Raw genomic sequence first — 24091 nt, 5'->3', positions numbered from 1 at the left:
GACAGAAAGCAATGGGATTAGCAATAACAATGGTAGAGAAGACGCACTGAGAATGGAAAAGGTAAAGTTAAAGTAATTTGTTGTACACAGAGGGGAAATTCTGACCATCTTTTTGGTTAAGAGCATGTTGTGCCTTCTGGTTTATGTACCATTTTTCTGTGAACAATCTTTTTGTATAATCCTTTTCAGTTTTAAGAATGGTGGCGTTGGTCCAAGTAATTTTATGGTCTGAGTTTATAGAGTGTTTGCAAAGAGCGGAATGCTCTGGACGTTGAAATTTAATAGCTCTTTGGTGCTCGTTGATTCTAGATTTAAGATCACGTTTTGTCTGTCCAATGTCCTTCTACATTGGACAGACAAAACTGCGATAGGTAACCAGCTAAAACTTTAGACGTCCAGTTTTTCCAAAAACCTCAACATTTAAACCAAGCCTTTTCGAAAATATAAAACATTCTAATGGTCATGTCATAGTATGTAATGTATTGTATAACGTTTCGCTAACCATATCGTTGGCGTCCACACTTACATGTTTCTCGGCAGTCGAGTATATTGCTACTTGTGTGATCTCCCATACAGAAACACTGAAAAGCGAGTAAGATTTTTTTAATGGTGAGACAGGGTGCTGAGATTCAACATAAACTCGATTTACTGTCTATTTGCAGAAAACAAATGGCTTCCTGCTAATCACTCGGCCAGCTTTGAACATAAAACTGCAACCTTGCAAGTACAATCACAACTAGTCAACTACACATCTCGATTCCGAGCTCTTCATTTTGTCAATTTGGCACAGGATCAGCGAAACACTTCAAATAGAACATTAGTTTATTTTTATGGGAAAAACGCAGAAAATCAACGGACACTGAAACTTTATGTAGCTTTGGAGAAACCGGACACTGGGGAGCGAATTCTAATCATCATCATCGTCAGTTGTCGCTGAATTATTTACTGATCTGCCATCTCGCTTGCGATCTGGTCTGCCTTCTGCATGACCTCATCGATATCGCCAACCATGTAAAAGGCGCCCTCTGGTAAATGATCAAGTTCGCCTGCGACAAAAAAAGTGTGAGCAGTGAACTGCACATATTGGTTTCAATATCAAGCAAGGAACGCAAATTTTTTATTTTAGTTTGAGTAAAAGCGTTTTGTCAATTTGTGGCTAAGCCTAAATAATAATCCATCTCTTTGATTATCCAAGAGCATGAAAACCTGTCAAAACCAAAACGACTCGATGTTTAAGGTTTGTCCGAAGTAAATACTGTGCGATTGATACAATGAACAACCGCACTAGATAAACTTCTTTAATTTTGCAATCGTTTCCAGATGAACATGCAGTATTGTGTGTAACTGCTGCCAAGGATAGCAATTGCTTTCATGGAACTATTGATAGGCCGTTTCACTTACCATCAAGGATGAGATTAAAACCTTTCATGGTGTCTTTCAGTGATACAAGTTTTCCGGGTGTTCCAGTAAAAGTTTCAGCGACCTGGCATTTACATAAAAACTTTGTTAAAGACGCAAATAACAGTTGATCTGATACAAGTGATCCTACAAAAAATAAGACTGCATACTTATCGGCTGGTGACCATCGATATAAGCTTGGAACCAGTTGAGGATAGTGACAGCTGCTAACGTAAACGACAGATCATAATTCGAGACAATTTGTCAACGCTAAAGATCTATCACATGTGATAAAATCTACAACTTCTCACTTGGAATGGTTGGGAGAGGAAACGCTGAATCTTTCGGGCACGCGTCACAGTCAACTTTTCTTCCTGGGAGAGTTCTCCCATTCCAAGAATAGCAATAATGTCCTGAAGAGACTTGTGATCCTAAAAAAAAAAATTTGTGAACACAAATGTCTACACATGTTCTACACCACACGATTAACATATAAACTGACCTGCAAGATCTTCTTGACCCTTCTGGCGCAGTCGTAGTGGTCCAAACCAACGATGTTGGGGTCCATGATACGGGACGACGATTCAAGGGGGTCCACGGCAGGGTAGAAGCCGAGTTCGGCGACTTGACGCGATAGCACAGTCGTGGCATCCAAGTGAGAAAACGTTGTCGCAGGACTGGGATCGGTCAAATCGTCAGCAGGCACATAAATAGCCTAAACATGGACTTTTATAGTTACTGAAGACTTAAGTTTTAGGGTTTAAAGTCACCAATGCTTATTATTATCCAAACAAAACTTCAGGCAAAACCAAACCTTCGTCTTTTACCTGTACAGAGGTGATAGATCCCTTCTTTGTAGTGGTAATGCGTTCCTGCATGGTACCCATGTCAGTGGCCAATGTTGGTTGGTAACCCACAGCTGAAGGAATTCGGCCTAACAAAGCTGATACTTCTGATCCAGCTTGTGTAAATCTGAAAATTAATTTTGAATCTTTGTTCATCGCAACTAGATGGCAATAATAAGTTAATATCAGTAACATGACAGCAGCGATGACACTTATAGCAAAAATGAAGAAAATACGATACAGCCCGGGAAATTGTTTCCTATAAGTTTAAATACGCACCGGAAGATGTTATCAATAAAGAGCAGCACATCTTGACCTTCTTGATCTCTAAAATATTCAGCAACTGTCAATCCAGTGAGAGCGACTCTGGCACGAGCACCTGGTGGTTCGTTCATTTGTCCGTACACAAGCGCTACCTGAGCACAATTACCATGAATAACAGCTACTGCTACATTTGCAGCTGAATGTTCAGTACCGGTACTCTTACACTTTTATCACGTTTGTTTGTCAGAGAATTGCACACTGCAGATGATACTATAATCAACCACATATTGGCAACACTTCATTACTTTTGCAATCGTTTCCAGATGAACATGCAGTATTGTGTGTAACTGCTGCCAAGGATAGCAATTGCGTTGATGCAACTAAACTTCAATATTATTTTACAGGTAAAATGATAAATACAATATTTTAAGTAACAATGTATTTCATGTTGAAGTCAGATGTCAGATTGAAAGTACTAATGGGAAATATGTTTTAAATTGAATTAAGTAAAAAAATCCGCACACCAATGCATGGTATAAAATACCTTTGATGATTTATCTTTAAGAGAAATGACACCAGAATCAATCATCTCGTGATATAAATCATTTCCTTCTCTTGTCCTTTCACCAACTCCGGCAAATACAGAGTAGCCTCCATGAGCCTTCGCGACATTGTTGATCAGTTCCATAATAAATACAGTCTTTCCTACACCGGCACCACCAAACAGGCCTGAAAATATACGTGATGTAAGATATTGGTGACGTAATTATGACTAAACATATATATAATTAGATGAATCTGAAATTCTAATAACATTTCTTGAGTCACAACAACTTACCGATCTTTCCTCCTTTTGCATATGGAGCTAGTAAATCTACAACTTTAATGCCAGTTTCCAAGATTTCTTGTGCACCACCGGTGTCAATCAGATCTGGGGGTGGAGCGTGGATGCCAGCAAAGCTATTAAGAAATATATATAGTTCCCAATAAAAATAAATCTACAATCCTACATATATATACACATTTTTATTATTTCGACAGTAGTTGATACCGCCGTCTTTGTAATTAGTACAAAAATTGAGTAGTGTGACTGTGGTCTATTTGTAAAGCTAACTTTAATCAAAGCATGCAAATTGGCATTAGACTGCCATAATAAAAAAACAAGGCAATGTCTTTTGTGAACAAGCAACTTGTTTCCAGTTAAAAACAATAAGCAGTTAAGCTTAGCATTAGCAAGCATACATAACTATAACATAGTCTGGCAAAATAGTTTTAGTCTGGTGCCATATAGGCTATGTTTTATTTTAGAAATCAAATGCTCAAATTAATCAAGCAATGTTGTCAAGAAGCTCTTTGTAAAAATACAACTGATAAACTTTGAAGTATATATTCATAAGAAATCAAATTCATTAACCATTTTCTTATGTAAAGTCTATACCATGCAAATGACAAATACAACCAGTTGCATAATTGATATATCCTTCTTGATTTTGCAATCGTTTCCAGATGAACAAGCAGTATCATATTTAACTGCTGCCAAGGATAGCAATTGCCTTTAATCACACTACGTAAACTATTTGCTTTATCAAAACATGTAGGGTTTTGTGTTTAAACAAGCGAATGCCCAATGAAGCCGAAAACAACCAACTTGGAATCAGTGAAATTTGAAAGTCATAACACTTCAAACTATAATTTCTTATATTATCCAAGACTTTTCTATGCTTCATTTAATTTACAAGTCGATTCATGACATACTGCTCAGTGTCAACAGGACCACGTTCATCAATAGGCTCTCCAATGACATTAATGATTCTGCCCAGAGTTCCAGGACCAACAGGAACTCTTATTGGAGATCCAACATCAGCAACTACTTGACCTCTAACTAATCGCTCGGTAGAGTCCATAGCAATTGTTCGAACAGTGTTTTGACCTGCAAAATTTAGGTTGGATTTAGAATGTTCAAATCAAACAAATTCCACATGATCACTTTGAAAAAGAGATACATACCAAGATGTTGAGCCACTTCAAGGACAAGTCTGTTGTCTCTTCCTTCTACTTCAAGGGCATTGAGGATTGGAGGCCTCCCTTCTTCAAAGTGAACATCAACCACTGGCCCAATAACTGCTACCACTTTCCCCTTCAATGTTGCTGCTTCAGCTGGCTGAGCAGCAGATTTGGCATAATTACCTGAGACAAAAAAAACATTAGAGATTAAATGTAGCATTTGTAGAGTGCAATTTAATTTAAACCAGAGCTGTAAAGTCAAATCAATAAAACAAGCATGGCTCTTAACATAGTAGCAAATGAGAATTGAGAAACAATCTTTTTGTTTGCAAAGTTCTCACTTCAGTGGTGCAGGTTAGCTTGTTTGCTGTACTTTTTTACTATATCTAGAAGAGCTCTTCTTTATTTCTAAAAACATCAAAACAAAAATAATTTGACAAATATCATTCAGAAATATTAAAAGGCGGACAGAATACTTTCTACTACTGCTAATGTGGAAGCAAAGCATCAAAGGTCATGAGTACCCTTCTACTGTAGCTGTAGAAGTTAGCCATTACCACATTTACTCATTTGTAAAGCTGTTCAATTGTAAGTCGCATCTGTGGGTGCAAATTAACCTAAGCACTAAGCAGTCAATGTTTGCGAACCACTCTTAAAACGTATATTTTACTCTAAAAAAGTTCATTTCATACTGCATGATATGTGTAGACTATATGCTGATCCAATTAATAGACATCAAAGCTGTTTTTTAATCATAGTTATAGGGTACCAACGCCATGTTTGGCTCAATTGAATTTTGAACATCTTTTGACCGACTTTAGAAGAGAGCTGTGTTTTTTTTTCGGTCATTGACCGATTTTTTAGCAAAATGTCCGAAAAAACATATAGTCAATTTGGTCAAAATATCGGTCAATCAATGTTTCTCAACGAAACTTAATGTTGTTGTAGCCAGTCAGGAAGTGCAAATTTTGGTTTGTATCAGCTACTTAAAAAGAAATATTTTCATCAGAAACAATGACTGAAATGAATAAAAAATGACAGAATTTTTTTAAGTCATTTCTGACAAATGACCGAAAAGTCTCACCATAAAAAAAAAACAGGAAAAGAGCAATACCTTTTTTGCAATAGGCTACTGTGTTAATTCGGCTGCACAAGCACAATGCACATGAATGACACAATTAGGATTTATAAGGTATGATATGGACATGGCTCCTGGCTAGGTTGGCAGATACGAAATTCTGCCCTAATTTGAAAAAAAATTTGAAGTCGTTGAAGACAAAAACTTGTAATTTGAGAGATTTCTTGGCAAAGAACAATACCCAAACTTTAACTCTAACCCACTCTGGCAACACCTGAGATGAAACAGAAGCATTTTGATCACTACCAGCAGTGTAAAAATAGCTACTTCATCAATATATATACATATGGAAACACAGGTCTTAAAACTCATGTTTTTTTCGGCAACCATCGTGGCCTACCGAAAGCTCTTTCTCGGCGACCAAAATACAAATAACGATAGCACTAGCAAATCAGGGTTGTCGTAATTTACCCAACACAAAAAAACCCAGGTGATTTAAAAAAAAAAACGCAGCCCAACCCGCATGGTTTTTTTTTGGGTTTTATTTTAAAAAGATGCAAAAAGGTACATTCATGCTTATTTCACCTCAAATACCACTTTTTACCAATGAAGTACCTCTCACTCATAGTACATGCTGGCATAATTCAATAAAACAATGCACTAGGGCTGTTTAACTTTGAAGGCCTTCTTACATAAATGAGTTTTAGTGTAGTAAAAAGCGGCATTACTTGATTTTTGTGTATAGAAATATCCACTGTGTTTTCAATTTTTCCTTGGAAATTTCCTTCACCATCACATCCTTCAGTCCTAATTTGAAGTTTGTTTTAAAGGCCTACTAAATGAAAATTTCAAACCGGAATTAAGCATTAAAATGCGTAAACTGAACATTCAAGCATACATTTCAAGAAAAATTACCGAAAAAAAAATGTTTTCAATGGCGCTGGCAAGGCCCAAAGTCGAATGTTTCATTTATTTCCTTTTTTTTAAAATAACCAAAAGTGCAAACACTGCTCGTCGTGCTCGAGAATACGTCCCAAAAGACAGCCATGACAAAAGCCACGTTACCACATCTGATGTTTTGAGCAAACTGTCTGATGTTTTGATGTATTGTACTATGTACATATATACATACATAGCCTACAGTCAAATCGCCGCAGTAACAATTATTGCGAGATCAGCTGATTGCTAGTCTCTAGTGATGCAGACTGTAAAGTCGCACGCTTTGCTGCTCAAGCCCAATTTCGTTTTGAAAGCTTGACAAAAGAACACGAGCAGTGGTGGTCAAACCGCAATGGGGCAAAATTTTATTGAAAATCATTTTATGGTAGCATGTTAAACAGAAAGAACGTGGAAAATCACCAAGTCAGGTTTTTCCTTTAGTATCCGTTTAACCGTATCTGTCACTGCTTCCTTTTGGCGGCAAGAGTTACTGGCCGAGACCATCAGGTCTACGTCTCTCTTATTGCCAATTACTCCGTCGGCTTATATCAAATAACACCGGGAAAAAGTATGCCGTTGGTCAAAAGCCTTATCTATCACTTCAATTAATTTATTTTGCAAAATATATTTGTAATTATATATTTTAGGTAAAAAAGGTGGTAAAGACTTGGTTTTAGACCTATTTTCGCCATTTCTTGGTCAAATTTTTCAGTTGACATTTCATTTTGAAAGTCTTATTGCATTGAACATAGAATTTCATCAATTTTGTTTTTCCGTTTCTGTGGAAACAGTATTACATGCACTTTTTGCACTACAAAGCAATTTGCACAAATAACGAATTACCTTCCTAATTAGTGTGTGCCAGCAAAAAATGACTCATATTGTGTCAGAGACCGACTTTATACCCAGACAGCAAAATCGACGTTGAATCAATGTAAAAAGACGGATTTTGCTGCCTGGAATTTTAGCGGCATTGCGTTAACAGGAAATGAAACCGCACGCTAATAGTAAACTGTCAATCAAGCTATTGAACAAACCCGAAATTTTCCTGCAATTCATCACTGACTGTGACAAAAGGTTTATTGTGAACTTCACAATTATCCGATAGCAACATAATCGGGATTAAAATTTGGGGCAAGATAAAAAAGTAAAAGTCAAAAAATCTCAGGTTTCTAGCGTCACTGTTTCTATGTGAAATTGCTGAATTAGCAGAGGGCGAGACCATAAGGTCTATGCCAGTAACAGATACGGTTAAGTATATACCTTGTAGTACTTTGCTTCATTTTTTTAATTTTCTGATAAAAATTGGACAAATACGATGCTCTGGGTTTTTTGTGTTTTTTTAAGTGGGTTTTTAAAAAAAAACCACCTGGGTTTTTTGGGTTGGGTAAAATACCGACAACCCTGCATGATGATGGTGTAAACAATTTTGCCCCCAATTTTTGTATGCACTCTTGATTAAAATACAGATTGTGAAATCGCAAAAAATTGCGTCTAGTATGCTGGTACACGCCATCCCCAATTTTAACTGCAGAGTCTGCACTCTGCAGGTCTAGTTTAAACGTGCGGGCGATTAAATTTCACGGATTGTGAATTCCAAAAAACAATCAGCAGTTTGTGAATGAACATACAACCAAAAAACGTCAGACAGGAAATCAAACAACCATGTATACATCATTCAGTCTTCAAAATCAGCGTAGGCTATTGTCGACACGTGAATGGCACTTTTTCACTTTTTGGTCATTTTGCAAAAAATAAATGAAACATTGGACTTTGCGCCTTGCCAGCGACATTGAATACAATTTTTTTCTTCAGTAATTTTTATGAAATGTATTAGTAGAGTCATTTTCAGAGGATCCGTGACCGTGTTGAGGATACCAAAGTTTCTCAGTGGATTTAACAAGGGCAACTGATACTAAAAAAAATAAGCTCCCATATACCTCGCGAAAATGGCGGGAAAGTTGTTATTTTTGACGTTTTTCAAAATGGCCACCACCGCCATCTTGGAAAACTGATAAAGTTAAATTTCTTGACGTAGATGGCCAAAAATGACAACTTAGATGTCAATTCCCACTAATTTTGGTGTCAGAAACACAATGGGATGGCATAATTCATGATTCAGAGTCTCCTTGACCTCAAAATCCAAGATGGCAGACGTATGCAGTCCCCTACTGTTTTAAGATTCACTATCACTGCAGGACAAATATGATGCACAGCTGTCAGAATCACTTCCGCTATTATCATCGCTGTTCCCTATATATAGATGACTTGAAGCTGTTGGAAGTTCCAGGGATGGTGGAAGTGCAGGTTGGGTATAGCGTACTGGGAGGCATTTGCCATTTACAAGGTGCCATCCATGGCCAATTGGTGATGGATGATTGTGAAGCTGGAAATTTTTAGTCATTCATGATTTCTTGTGTGACTGGGTGGATTGTGCCACAACTCTTAAGGAGGTTGTGAGCTTCTGATGATTGTTCTACATGGTCAACAATAGTTTTCTTGCCTACTCCATAAAAGCCGGAGTTATGATCGCATCCGGTAAGAACATGAAGTGGGATCAAAGACTCCGCCATTGCCTCATCACACAAACATCGAGCACTTATCAGATGAGATTTGCGTTTCAAGCACAAAAGTCCTGATATTTTCCGAGCCACATAGGCTGCCTGAACATAGTTATCGGTATCCTCAGTGTCTATGACAACCGCTTCTGAATACCCCTCGGATCGCAGTTTACTATAGAGTGTGAAAAGAGCTGTGTCTTCTTCTGCACTTCTGCTTCTTCTACCATCTCCAAGAATGAAATCCAGAAATCTGCTTGTGGAGCACCATCTCAGTTCTCGCATAAGGAGTCAACAAGCACCTTGAGATCGGCATTGTTCTCTAACTCAGCATTTGCATCATTAAGTTCTTGTTGGTCTGCTGAACAGCGTAACTTACTGAGATATGCCTGAATCTCTTCAGACAGAGTGGAACCTTCCCAACGTTTGTCTAGTGCAGGACTTCCCAAACTTTTTTGCTCGCGACCCCTTTTAATCTCCTAAAATTTTCCGCGACCCATTACGGTCAAAAGAATAAACAATGCGAAATATACGTTTGTGATATTTATTGAAAGGTTTAATTTAAACGAAAACTAAAAACAAGCTATCCGTACTTGAAGCCTACTACTTCACTACTTGTAGCCTGCTGGAAACAAAACCAAAAAGTAAACATATTTATTCAGTGTGATGGGTGCGACTGCTCTCTGCCACAAAGCAGGTCCAGCCGTCACTCAATGTTTGTCAATAGGCGGTTTCAATGTTACTTACGCTGGAACGGTAGTTTATCAACGTTGAAAACACTGACACGCACAATCGCACATATACGTGGAGACAAACCGCAGGAGTGCGGTTACTGATAAGCCTTATGATGGTGAATATTCCGCTCTAACGTTAGGCTAAGCCAAAAAGTGTGAAACTTTTTTCCAGAAAATTCAAGCCACAACTTAGAGTCAAAAGATAGATCTGCAAAATTTTCCTGAGATGTGAAAGAGAGGTGCTCGGTACTTTGTTTTTGCATTGCAAATGGATCTTAGATCCAATCTAAATTAGTATTGTCCAATTCTAGAAGAAACTACTTTTTAAACTCTTTTAACAGTCTTGACAAGTGGCGATAACCAGAGGCTTAATAACGCTTGATTCCACGCCATTGTTAGCCAAAAACTTTTCAATAAATGAGAATATTTCAAACGAATCATTTTCAATCTTTTGTTTCTAGATGTTTAATTTTTTGATAAACGCTCCAACTTTAGATTTCAATGTGAAAACATAGATGTTTTCTTCTTGGAAGGACAAAGTTAATTCGTTCCCCTTTTTTCAAGCAAACCTGACAAGTAGCATGATTTGAAAAGCCTTTCCAAAAACGTCTTTACAAAAACGGCAGACAAAGGCTAAACTTTTTTCCGTTGGAAAAATCACGACCTAATTTTTTAACACTAATAACTTTTTAAGGCTTTGGCTTTAGTTTTGAAATTCACGTTTACAATGCAGCAAAGAGGGTTTTAAACTCCTATTCCATGTTTCACTATATTAACTTACAAAATACGGGTGGCCTATTGAGTGCACGACTCTTAGTAAAGTTAATAACTTTCGCAGCATCTTGCACATACTGTAAGTGTTAATATGCAGTGCTTTGTGTTAAATTTGTATACTTTCTGCGACCCCCGAAGTTCATTACGCGACCCCTCAAGGGGTCGCGACCCCCACTTTGGGAAGCCCTGGTCTAGTGCATGGTGGACCAAAGCCTCGTAGAAGAGTTGAAGGCAACGCACACCGCGTTTGAAGTGTTTTCCACGCAGAGCTGGATCTACGGATCCATTTGCAACGACACCTGCAGCCACCAATACATCCGAAATGCCTGAGCCTTTGAACCTCTTGTAGACCGCATTGATGAAAGACATCTGGATATGAAAGGGTTCCATGAATGGCAATATGTCAGCAGTCATGTCTGGATTCTCACTTTTCAATTCTAGCAATAATGCGTAGACCGGATGATCACCGACAATAAAGGCAAATGGCATCTTCTTGTCATCACTTCCCTTTGCGAGCTTGCGCAGGACTTCATACAGAATGGTCTTGCTTAGTGGATCAGGATAAGTCATGTGATAAATTGCTTGACTTTTTTGGGTTTCTGGTGATAGCTTGGCCTGGAAGCCAGAAAAGGCTGGTACGGTCTGATCTTCTGGCTTTGGTCTTGTTCCGTTTGCCTTAGCTTGGGCCAATGCATGGATAACACTTCTCATTCTTTGAGGAGCTGTGTCCAGATGTTGTTCATCCGCTACCCTTGGTCTGATGGCCGTTGTTCACCACGCTTGACTGTTTTGTATGGTTCAACTCTTTGCATTGGGCTTCCAAGTTCTTTGAGACTAGCAGAGAGGTAGGAAGGCAAAGTGGTGTTTACAACTGGTCTATCTTCAATCAGGGTGGGTAGATTTAACTCAGGCAAGTCTGGCTGGACAAACATGACATTTGTACGATGTGATTGGCCACTTCCAGTCAAAGTGTCACTTTTGAAGTCATCGTTGTCGACTATACATATTGCGGTCTGCGGGTGTTCCTTCATAAAGTTCAAATGGACACTCAGTTGAATGCTTCAGGTCAGTAGCTGACCAGGAATCTCTAAGCATAAGTACATTAGGGTGTAACACTCCGACCAACTTACTTGTTGGCTAGTTATTGTGGTTTGCGAAATGACTTAACTTGATCAATGGAAAAAAAATTTTGAAAAAAAAATATTGTTTAAGCAGGCCACGCTCCCTGTTTTGTCGCAAAATCCCCATTACCCCACAATTTGCTATATCTCGTATCCTGGTGGAGATAGAGAGCTGCTTTTGCCACCAAAAGATGCAGAATACCAAAGTTTCTATCCGACTTAAGAACATGCTATAGCCCTAAAACCTTTACTTCTTTCCATAATTGAGAAAAACTGTTTTGAGAGTAAAATCTGTCACTTTTGAAACAAAATGCTTGTATTCAGATCTTGGCTTGCACGATTGTCATTCAGTCATTAAAAACATAACCTTTAAATCAAACTTGTAAGCTGTATAAGAACAGTGATGTTTTATTCAATAATGAGGCAGGAAACAATCAACACAAAACTATACAATACATGCTAGACCAGTGGTTCTCAACCGAGGGTCCGCAGACCCCAAGAGGCCCGTGAAGCAATTTCAGGGGGTCCGCAAAAGTTTCCGAGTTTTCAGCATGATTGATAAATTACAAAATTTAAAAATTGTTTGTGCTTTGTTTATGTATTAGCTTACAGTGATTCTCAAACTGTAAGTTGCAACCCACTGGTGCGTCGTTTAAAATTGCAAAGAACATTGCACAAAGGTTTGATTTTTTAACTAAAAAATACCATATAAATGACTTAAACCTTTTAATAAAGCAATGTTGGCTATGTTCAACTTAATTCTTTTGAGACAGCAGATTGTTGATCAATGATTAACTTGGAAATGCAACTCACAGATTTTGCAATGACTGTGATTATAACGAATTAATATTGATTACAAATGAAAAAAGAGAGAAATTCTTTGTAACGGTCACAAGTATTCTATTAACTTTTGATAAAATTTATAGAAAAACATCCTCAGCATATAAATTAGGCCTACTGATGTTTGATCCTGTGTGCCAACAAATTATAGCTCATAAGTCATAACATAATTTCATCAATCGTCAAGTGCGTTGCGAATTCAGCAAAATCTTCTCAGTGTGTTCCTTCGAAACTTATATAACATATGATTCCATAAGGAGACGCGATATACCAAAAATTCAAATAGAAATTTTTAGGGGTCTGCGACCGCTTTGAAGGCACCAAAAGGGGTTCCACCAAGACAAAAAGGTTGTGAACCACTGTGCTAGACAAAGTACATTGTCCTGTTAATTTCTCATTGCGATAACTCTTTGTCTTAATGTCAACATCACTTGTGTCACAAATCTTTTTGCTATTAATTGTTTTCTTCATGTGGCCTATCAATCGATCACAAGAAGTATTGTTGTTTCGAAACACTTCCTAATCACGGAATGGCCCGTTTCGGCGAGTCCGATTCGGCGAGTCCGATTCGACTAGTCCGATTCGGCGAGTTCCCGATTCGGCGAGTTCCCTATTCGGCGAGAGCCTTTTTCGGCGAGTGCCCTATTCGGCAAGTTTTTGAAATTTTTAAAAGGAAATTATCGGGTACCGTAGCCTAATTACAATTGCCGTTTTTACATAGTTTTAACGTCGCAAAACGTTGAAATCGTGCAGAAAGGAATAAAAATAAAATGGTTGAACTATTAAATTAAAATTCGTCATGTCAGTTCAGTTATTTTTATTTTTGACCATCATATCAAAAACAATACACGTCAACATAGCAAAGGTGTAGAAAAGGGTAGAAGCGACAAAAACGCGAACGTTAAAACGTGCTTGTGACTGAAGTAAGTTATTGAGTTGAAAGAAATTTGGCACGGTCGCAACACCTTCAGAAAAATTTAAGATATGAAGGGAAAATAAAACAAAGGAAATGTTACAAAAAAAAATGAAAGGAAATTATCGGGTACCGTAGCCTAGTTATCCCGACCAGCAAAAATTTGTTCCAAGAACCCAGTTAGCCTAACAGTTCATTTTTACATTGTAGTAACAGAATGAAAAGGCTAACCAAATGTGTGGCCTATCGTTTTAACGTCGCTAAACGTTGAAATCGTGTAGAAAAGAGAACTTTGCTGTCTAGGATACGTTGAAACTGAAAAACATTCACAGAAGCCCTACGATACGTTGCATTTTTGAGATAATGTATTCAGACGTTGAATCAATGTACAAATGAAATGTTATGCTAAATGGGTTCTTGGAACAATTCGAAGGGCTTCTGTGAATGTTTCTCAGCTTCAATGTATCCTAGTAAGCAAAGTTCTCTTTTCTACACGATTTCAACATTTAGCGACGTTAAAACGATGTAAAAACGGCAATTTTTGCTGGTCGGGATAACTGGGCTACGGTACCCGATAATTTCCTTTCAATCCAAGCTGTAGGCCACACATTTGGTTAGCCTTTTCATTCTGTTACTACAATGTAAAAATGAACCGTTAGGCTAACTGGGTTCTTGGAACAAATCGAAAGGCTTCTGTGGATGTTTCTAAGTTTCAAAGTATCCTAGTCAGCAAAAGCTCCCTTTTCTACACGATTTCAACGTTTAGCGACGTTAACACGATAGGCCACACATTTGGTTAGCCTTTTTATTCTGTTACTACAATGTAAAAATGAACTGTGTTCTTGGAACAAATTATTGCTGGTCGGGATAACTAGGCTACGGTACCCGATAATTTCCTTTCAATCCAAGCTGTAGGCCACACATTTGTTGATCCAAACTAATCATTTTAACTATTCAAAAGTACTAACTTATAGACATAAACATGATTTTTTTTTCGTAACAGTTTCTTTGTTTTATTTTCCCTTGATATCTTAAATTTTTCTGAAGGTGTTGCGACCGTGCCAAATTTCTTTCCATAGGCGCCGACTTTTCAAAAAACCTTGGGGGGCGAGAAAGGTGATGACGTCATAACGCTATTTTACTCAATTAAAATAGTCTTTGATTAAGCTTAGTGTCTTGTTTATATTAACAAATAGGTCGCAAACCGAATTTATTAGAAGCGCTGCTTAAAAGGATTAGTTTTACGCATGCAGTACGCCTAGTCCTAAAAATTTTGATATTGTTAGCTCATAATTGGAACTGTTGGAAAACAAGCCGATTCATTTCCTTTTCGTGCGAGTGAATAACAACGTTCAAGACAGTGAAGTTATCGAAATAAAACGCAAAAAATCATGATCTCAAGCAGAGTGAAAACCCGCTATCAGTTTTATTAACCTCGTTTCGCTAATTAGTTTACTTCCTTTCAAAGCGTTGACAACGGCGAAGTGTTTTCTCTTCTGTTTTTTATCGAAAGTCTTTATAGTCTTTTATTGAATACAGTAGGCTATACTCGAGTAAAGGTCGAGATGTTCGCAAGTGATTTTCACCTCAAAAAGACAAGTTCAACTAACACGGGACAAGCTGTTGTCTCCAGCTCGGCAATTTTCAAAATGAACGCACTAAAAACCATTGTTGACGTAGATGACGGAGTGTGAAATCGCGTCGGCCTAAGTAAAAGTTTTGAATACGTTTATTTGCAGTGATTCAAACTTAATTTTCAAATTCAATGATTTCTTGTCAATTCTAAACTTTATGCACTTGTTGAGCAATATGCAAAGCTCACGAGACAAAACAGAAAGAGGAGATCATTTTTTTATTTTTCCGTGTAGGATATAATCGTTCTTATTATTACGTAACATTCCATGATCGTTAAAGTCGATGTCAAACCTTAGCGGCCGCATAAAACAATGATGTCAGGTTAGCTAGGTGATAATAGCGGTAAGAGACGTCGTTAATGCAGGCAATATCTGCGACCAAGACCATTAAACACATTTTTTTTTTATCGGTTTTCGATTTAATTCTCACACATTGCGAAGAAAGCAATGCGTTCTGTTTAATCATAATTGTCTCACAGCGGGAAGACTTTGCGGGCAAGAGCAACGTAGGCTTTTCTTGCTTTCGGCATTCTTTAAGTCCGTTTAAATTATCTAAATCTCTTTCGCGAAGTGCTTTATCTTTGAAACACCACTTGTCATCACCATTTTTGTTGCCCCTCAACCATAAATTTACGGGGGGCGCCGCCCCCCCGGAAGTTGGCGCGTATGTTTCTTTCAACTCAATAACTTACTTCGGTCACAAGCACGTTTTAACGTTCGCGTTTTGTCACTTCTACCTTTTTTTACACCTTTGCTATGTTGACGTGTACTGTTTTTCATATGATGGTCAAAAACAACTGAACTGACATGACGAATTTTAATTTAATAGTTCAAACATTTTATTTTTATTCCTTTCTGCACGATTTCAACGTTTAGCGACATTAAAACGATGTAAAAACGGCAATTATAATTAGGCTACGGTACCCGATAATTTCCTTTCAAACATTTTAAAAACTCGCCGAATAGGGTACTCGCTGAAAAAGGCTCTCGCCGAATAGGGAACTCGCCGAATCAGACTAGTCGAATCGGACTCGCCGAATTGGTCTCGCCGAATAGTAGCAGACCCTCCTAATCATTCTTACTCCCTGCTGTCAGATATGGTGAAAATGCAGAAGTTGCATCCATAAATGCTGCCAGCGGACAGTTTGACCACAACAGAGCTTTGGTGTCTGCTTTTTGCTGTTGAAATCCTAGATACATCAATGTTGGCATGCAGTGCACCCAGAGCAGCTGTCTTTGGGTTCAGCCATTTCTCACTGTGGTCAATGAAGCATTTCTTCGCTGGCTCAGAAGCATTACATGCTTTCATGAAGCTTCTCATTTTTAAGACAACTGATGAACCTTGTACGGCACTGGGATGCAAGTCTTTTGTCTGTTAATTTACAAACATTAGAACTCACAAGGTGTGATGATGTTGAAGCAATTTCCTCTTCACTGCCACTCATACACTCAAATTCACTGGATGATGACTTTGGCATTTCCTCTTCAAAAGATGTCTCTAATTCATCACTGTTACTAGTAAGATCAAACTCATCACTAGCGTGTTTATGGCAAGTTCTGAGAGTTCTGTTTTGTATTTGCTTCAAATGTATTTGCTTCAGACAGCCACATCAACACTACCAATCACCATGTTACGTTCTGAGCGCTGATCTAAAAGAAGTCTTAGCTCTTTCGAATGAATTCTTGAAGACATTGGACAAGAGCAAATAACCTTTGTTCTCCAATGGTCTGTGCAGGGGCGAAATGGCCTGTTTTGGCTAGTCCGATTCGGCTAGTTCCCTATTCGGCTACAGTCCGATTCGGCTAGTCTAGTATATATACATTTAAGTAATGCTGAAAGAGTTTTTATCACAGACGTATTGCTGAGTATATTTTGATGTGATATTTAACACCAGCAGTTTTAAAACCTGAGGTAATTACTTAACCAGCTTAAAAGCATTATTTTGGTGACCTGGGGAAAATTCATTATTCGACTTCTTACATCTTTGTAATCAATTTTGAGATAAACATCATAAAATTTTGTATACCAGTGCTGTATATTGGTGAAGGACACTTGCAAAATTATACTGATTTAGTTCTGTAAAAAAGTTTGAGAACAACAATACTGTCTTCTGTTCAATGACTGTAATAGTTACACAGTTGTGAGTTTGAATAAAGGCTATCTGTAATGGCTGAATGACATTCATCTGAGCCATGATCTGAAATACAAGCATTTGGTTACGAAAGATGCAAATTTTACTGTCAAAAACAGTTTTTCTCAATTATAGAAAAAACTAAAGGGTTTAGGGCTATGGTACATTCATAAGTTGGATATAAACTTTTGTATTCTGCATCTTTTGGTGGCAAAATTAGCTCTCTACCTCCATCGTGGGATGAAATATAGCAAATAGTGGGGTTATTGGGGTTTTGCCACAAAAATGGGGAGCGTGGCCTGCTTAAATGATTTTTTTTTTCAAAAATTTTTTCCCCCTTGATCAAGTTAGGTCATTTTGCAAACCACAATAACTAGCCAGTAGCAATTTGTAAAAAAAGTGTGTAAAGTGTTACACCCTAAAGTACATCGTTGTAACTGATTCCCAGGCCATCCTTATGTAATATGTCTAAGCTTACCATTTCTCTACTCTTTGCCATACCATGTAGCAGTAAAGATAGGTTTGTCTCAAATGCAGTACGTCTTCCAGTGATGTAGCTGGTCAAAATAGATGCAATTGATCTGACTGGGGGCGTGTCATCGACTTCAGACTTGGTGGGATGCTTTAACCAAGTGATGAGCTTCAAGAGGAGATCATTTAGGTCTTCATTTTCTAACTCATGTATGTATGGAGGCCAAGGAATAGTTTTTGTTTTGATGATCTGACCTCTGAGTCTCCCAGCTACATTCTTCATCAGGTTATCGTTGCTTACACCTAGAGAGGATATTGCAGCCTCAAGATATGAACCTGCAGCTCTTGTATCATATACCAGTTCACTCACATTCTTCTGACCTCGTTCATGAAATGCTATGTCATTTCCGAATTCCTTGATCAGAATTTCCTTCAAGAAACTGGACTTTGATGTGGAATAGTACCCATAATTTGAAGTAATGCGTTTGTAATCCATTAGTAGACCTTGCAGTGTACGGATTTCATAATTTTCAAAGAAAGCTTGACGGACATGATGAAAGAAGATTGCTTGGGTCTCTCGAAGATTAACCTGTTGCAAATGCTCTGCATTTTCATCAGACAAAGATTTATTCAGAGGGTTGCTGACATAATTGCGCCAACATCCATGATGATAACGAATTTCCAATCCCAAAGCCGTTCGACTGTCTGGGATAGATGCGAGTAGGGTATTCAATCTTTCTCTTATAAACTCATCTAACAGACAAACTGTATGCAATTTGAACCGGTTCCATGCGTCTTCTGTTGACAGAAGTAAAAGTTTGGATTTGCCAGGATTATTGTTTTTTTTTTGTGGTCTCTTCATACACCACACGCAGAGATTCTTATCATGAACCACTCCAGTACTAGAACGAAGTTTTTTAAGCACATTTCCTGGCAGTTGTTGACTTGAAGTTGATGCTTGAGCTTCTTCCTGTTCAGATTTCTGTTTTCGATTGTGTGCTTGCTGAATATAGCGATTACTGCTGACCTGGATGCAACATTTATTATGCATGTAGCCTACAGGCCTTTAGGCCCCTTGTCCCATTCCACTGCTGCATAGGCATGCTGAAATTTATCAATAGTTTCAGAGGATTTGTGACCGTGTTTACGATGCCAAAGTTTTTCAGTGAGTTTAAAAGCATTATATTTGTCCTGCAGTGATAGTGAATCTTAAAACAGTAGGGGACCGCATACGTCTGCCATCTTGGATTTTGAGGTCAATGGGACTCTGAATCATGAATTATGCCATCTTATTGTGTTTCAGACACCAAAATTAGTGGGAATTGACATCTAAATTGTCATTTTTGGCCATCCACGTCAAGAAATTTAACTTTATCAGTTTTCCAAGATGGCGGTGGCGGCCATTTTGAAAAACGTCAAAAATAACAACTTTCCCGCCATTTTCGCGAGGTATATGGGAGCTTATTTTTTTTAGTATCAGTTGCCCTTGTTAAATCCACTGAGAAACTTTGGTATCCTCAACACGGTCACGAATCCTCTGAAAATGACTCTACTATATTCTTGAATGTTTAGTATATATACGCATTTTAATGCTTAGTTCCCATTTGAAAATTTCATTTAGTATGCCTTTAAGCAGACGTGGGCAAATGTTACTTTCAAAAGTAACAGTTACAGTTACTCGGCCAAAATAGTAACTGAGTTACTGTTACAGTTATCAATTTCAAAAATGTAACTAGTTACAGTTACTACATATGAAATCGGTTAATCGAATCACCTATTTGCAAGACGTTTTGATACGATTATACGATTGATTCGTTTAACCAATTTACTAAAAAAAAGCTTTATTGTGAATGGGCGTAATTGTTGGGAAGATGCCTGTGCTGACTAGGCTGCAACACACATTACAACTGATGATTCCTACAACTGTTTACAATTCTGGTTAAACTTTAAAGAGTTTACTAGTTCTATGTTACATAACACTATGCCATATGTTCCATCCAGCAAAACTGGTCCTTTTTACATTGATTTATTATCTGCAGACGTTAAAACAATGCAAAAAAGACCAGCTTTGCTGACCTGGCTGAGCAGGTATGATCAAAGCGTTTTTCTGCAAACTGCGGCAATCGAACTTGTTTTCATCTCACCGATCTCTGTGACGTCACAACGCGAACTTTGACCGTTGAAGTTTTTGATTCAAGCGTGCTATTTTTAGCTCGTACCAGCTGTGTAGTTTTGAGTATGGAACGTGGTCTACGAAAATAGTGGTATGGTAGAAAAACACGGCTCACACACATTGTTTTGAAATCGCAAAGTTTTTTTTAAGTCTTATGCGCTGTCTGGTAAAATAATTAATTTGCAATGTTCTTCAACTGAACGAGACTGTATATACAAATGAAATTATGCACTGCATTTCACAACAGTAGGCTACTTTTTTTCAACAATTTAAAAAAAAATCTCCAAAGTTTTCTGGTAAAAACTTTTGGACATGCAATGAGGCAATTAACGCAATATTTGGTAGTCAGACATTTAGGAATCAGCACTCAATCCCTTAGACCAGACTGTGCTTAGACCATGGTTGGATGAGTTCACTAATCACTGGTTCTCTAAAAACCGAGCTGCATAAGATAAATAAAACTTAACTTTTGCAGGTGACCGTAGTTCCTGGGCTATGCCGTGTGGCACTGACACACAACGAAAAAATTCCTGATGACAAGTTTTTGTGTGTGTTTAGAATGTAAGGAATATTTTGTAAACGAAACCAGTTTTTCCAAAAGTTTTGGTCATTTGAAGTGTGTTTAAAATACCTACATGCTTTGGCTCCTTTTTGGGCTACTTGTAAAGAATTGGATTTTGGGATTGGTTTGAAACGTGTTTTTGGCTGGGCAATTTTGTGGAATCTGGCAACTCTGCAAGGTTTGTTTTTTTAAATGTAGCAAACCTCGCAAATCTTGAGAAAGGTTGCTACAATGATGGCCGATGAGGTTTTCAACTGTTTATAGTTTGCATAAAATAGATAGGCCAAGACTACAGACAACCTTACCATTACTTGCTGCTAGTCTAAATCTATCTTCTTTAGGGAGACTATGAAAACCTATTGGGGTAGGCTTTCAAATGCTGAAACCTTCTCAGGCTTTGCGAGGAATTCAAAGTTTGTGACATTTAAAGACGCCCGCTGAGAAAACCTCATAACTATCAATTGAAAAATGCACAAACCTTTCTCAAAGTCATAGCCTAGATAGTAGTTACCATCACTAGGTAATTGTACAAACCTTGTGAGGTTTGCTACATTTAAAGAAGCAAACCTTGCAAAGTAGCCAAATTCCACATTATTACCCAGCCAAAAACATGTTTCAAACCAATCCCAAAAACAAACCAATTTTTTTGCAAGTAGCCCAAAAAAGAGCCAAAGCATATAGATACTTTAAACACATTTCAAATGACCAAAACTTCGTTTTGTGTCACACGGCGTAGCCCAAGGCAGGAACAACGGTCGCCTGCAAAAGTTATGTTTTATTTATCGTCTGCAGCCCGGTTTTTAGAAAACCAGTAATTAGTGAACTCACCCAACCATGGTCTAAGGGATGAAGTACTGATTTCCGAATGTCTGGCTACCAAATACTGCGTTAATATTAACTTTAAATATCTCACAAATGTTAATCACAAAGGCATTGCTTTACAGTAAATGTATTTCAGGCCTCGGAACAAATTTTTTTTTTCCGGCGGCCAAACGTGTCCGACTGAAGCAAGCTGTTCGGTGGCCAATCACAAGCACATGGCGGCCATCGGAACTCCGACGCACATCAATTCAGTCTTCAAAATTAGCACATTTTTACTTCGGCAGAAACGTTGCCCAGGCCAAACGCAAAAGTTGAAATTGCCTTGGCAATTGCTGTGAACGTTTATTACAAAACAATTGTTCCAAAACATGTAAAACAAGAAGCGAAAAATATACTAAAGTGGTTTATCACGTTTGTTTGATTTGTTGTGATGTAATACTGTAATATAAAAAGTAGCAATAAAGCGAGCAACAAGATACGCACGTCGCACGCTATTACAGTAATTCACGTTAAATAACTCATGGTAAGTTAATTTTGGGTTGATTCAACGTTCGAGTCATCACAAATCGATTTAATTTCCTGGCGGGTTATATTGCGTAACAACAATGTCCAATAAGAAATTCATGTTTGTTTTACGTTAACTCAACATCTAACAACGCTGAATGATCATAAAATAACGTTAATTGCTCAACCAGGTACCGTAACAAATTAATAGCTCCCTGCAAGAAGATTGCCTCTATTTACGTGTACAGTAACATAATTTCGGCACAATTGGGATACTGCGAACAACACAAAGTCTGTTTGATAAAGAACTACCGTAGCTGTCGAAATCATCAGATGCTGTATCGGAGCACGAGGTTATCGCGTCATCACTGGAATCAGACACATCAAGAGGCTTATCGCTTAGCTGCAAATCTACACCGTCTTCGCCGTTTGCAATGAAGCGTCCACGTTTTGCGACTTTCGGGCTTTGATACCAATCCACACGCCTCTTTCTTTTTCGTAGAGCTCCATCAGGGTGTTGACTAATGAACAAATCTATGGCTGTGCCATAACGACTGGGAGGAATGTCTAACACTAACCTTACAAGCGCTCGTGTGGCCTTGGCATTTTTATTGCTGACGCTAATTTCGAAGATTGAATATATCACATCAATAAAGGGTATTGTGGTGTCACTTGCATTTTGCATCCTGCGGATATCAGACATCAGCTGCTTGGTCAATCAATAATGTTAACAATTCAAGCATAGACAGTGTGTATTGTGATTTATCGGGTGCTTTGACTGCTTTCTAATCCTTTGTGATTATAAGTGGCAAAGTACTTTATTCACAAGGCCGCTTGCGTAAAATTGTCTCGGAACGTCATGGCAGACAAATGCGGCCGACGGAAGAGTGAGACCCGGCGGACAAAATGTCGGTTTTTGTAGGTTAATTGCGGCCATGGCCGCGATGGCCGCCTTCAGTTTCGAGGCCTGTATTTATATCAAAACTAATCATAACCAACAAAGCAGAGATTTTGATATCTTTTTATAGATGAGAATAGAACATCTGCAACATCAACACTAAACAAATAACATATTCAAAAGGGTTTTAAAAAAGGAAGGGGCTATTTTTCCACAATCAGGTGTTGCCAGAGTTAGGATTAAAGTTAGGAAGGGTTAAGGTAAGGGTTAGAGTTAAGAATAAGATTAGGGTTTTGATCTTCCCAGGACTAAAAAAAAATTCTAAAATACAAGTTTTTGTTTTCAACAGCTTTAAACTTCTCTCAAATTAGGGCAAAATTCCTTATCTGGCAACACTATTGAGGCTATTATTACATTATATAGTGTAAATATAGCCACAGCCTTTAAAAACCATGCACCCGATGAATAAAGCGCCAGGAAAATTAAAAAAATACAATAAAAAATACCATCTGGCAACCTTGTGGTTTGCTAGGTTTGCTACATTTAAAGACGGCCCTAGCTAGGTACAACATTAAGTTTCGCTGAGAAACGTTGTTTTTTCCGACATTTTGACCAAATTGACTAGCCTATACATTTGACCAAATTGACTATATTTTTTCAAACATTCTGCTAAAAAATTGGTCACTGACCAATAAATGACCGAAAAAAAAAACCCAGGTTGCCAGTGCCACATAGGAAACTTGTGCTAAATGGTGGCAGCAATAATCAAACATTCTTACAATGGGTACCGTACCGTAAGTACTGGTACCGTACCTACAATGCATGCTCATGTCCCTATTATACTGTAAAGCAACTTAACAAAATAAAATAGCGAAATTTTAAGCTTGGCTTAAAGAATTTACACAAGAAAATTACTTTTTATCATACAGTAGGTATCAAACTTATATCATACAGATGAAAACTCAGCATGACTTACGATTGTTCACAAGACATGTTGCTTGAACAGCAGTGTTTGACAAAGGCTTGGTAGATTTCAATGCCTTAATGCAGTTCCTTGCGGTGTTTAACATCGTTTTGCTTCCAACTGCACAAATTGGAAGTATTTTGCTCTACCTATCAAAAATCCTAACCTCAATTCAATACCAGTTTCCGAGACTGACCCTTTGACAAGCAAGACCAGTATATTCAAGGCAAGCCAATCACAGCAATCTGTTGAACTCGTCACGCTACCGTCCTTGCCCCTGTGGACTTTACATCGATCCCGAAAGTATAACATGTTTTCAAAATCTGCAGGAAAACTCACAAACCATTCTATACATATCATAATATTTGTATAAAGCTTGAGGAAGGTGTTTGAAGACATTTCTTATTTATCATTAAACATTTTTAAAATCTGTTCGAAAGTGTTCGAAACAAAAATGAATAGA

The 24091-nt window shown here is 37.9% G+C and overlaps 1 protein-coding gene across 1 annotated transcript; it reads right to left on the bottom strand.

Annotated features, from left to right (window-relative positions):
• Nucleotides 1-804: 804 nt before the first annotated feature.
• LOC145775353 (ATP synthase subunit beta, mitochondrial-like) lies at nucleotides 805-23851 on the bottom strand. The gene is made up of 11 exons (XM_082586644.1): nucleotides 23641-23851; nucleotides 4515-4694; nucleotides 4263-4437; nucleotides 3346-3467; nucleotides 3052-3236; nucleotides 2523-2659; nucleotides 2226-2370; nucleotides 1901-2113; nucleotides 1710-1829; nucleotides 1402-1483; nucleotides 805-1046 (listed from the first exon to the last, which is right to left on the bottom strand). Exons 1-11 carry the CDS (start codon nucleotides 23732-23734, stop codon nucleotides 943-945), a joined length of 1557 nt encoding a protein of 518 aa, XP_082442770.1. The 5' UTR covers nucleotides 23735-23851; the 3' UTR covers nucleotides 805-942.
• Nucleotides 23852-24091: the final 240 nt, after the last annotated feature.

The sequence above is a fragment of the Aplidium turbinatum genome, chromosome 1 (genome assembly GCF_918807975.1).
Source record: "Aplidium turbinatum chromosome 1, kaAplTurb1.1, whole genome shotgun sequence".
Classification (NCBI taxonomy): domain Eukaryota; kingdom Metazoa; phylum Chordata; class Ascidiacea; order Aplousobranchia; family Polyclinidae; genus Aplidium; species Aplidium turbinatum.
Note: the sequence above shows the minus strand (reverse complement) of the source record. Positions and strands in the feature narration are given on the sequence as shown.

What these genes read in the sequence shown, in the direction of transcription:
- LOC145775353 (XM_082586644.1), bottom strand. Translation starts at nt 23,734, where the DNA reads ATGTTAAACACCGCAAGGAACTGCATTAAGGCATTGAAATCTACCAAG. An exon ending in GATCTATCACCTCTGTACAG is followed by an intron (nt 2,114 to 2,225) that starts GTAAAAGACGAA and finishes GTCCATGTTTAG; the next exon opens with GCTATTTATGTGCCTGCTGA. An exon ending in TTTTAATCTCATCCTTGATG is followed by an intron (nt 1,047 to 1,401) that starts GTAAGTGAAACG and finishes TTTTTGTCGCAG; the next exon opens with GCGAACTTGATCATTTACCA.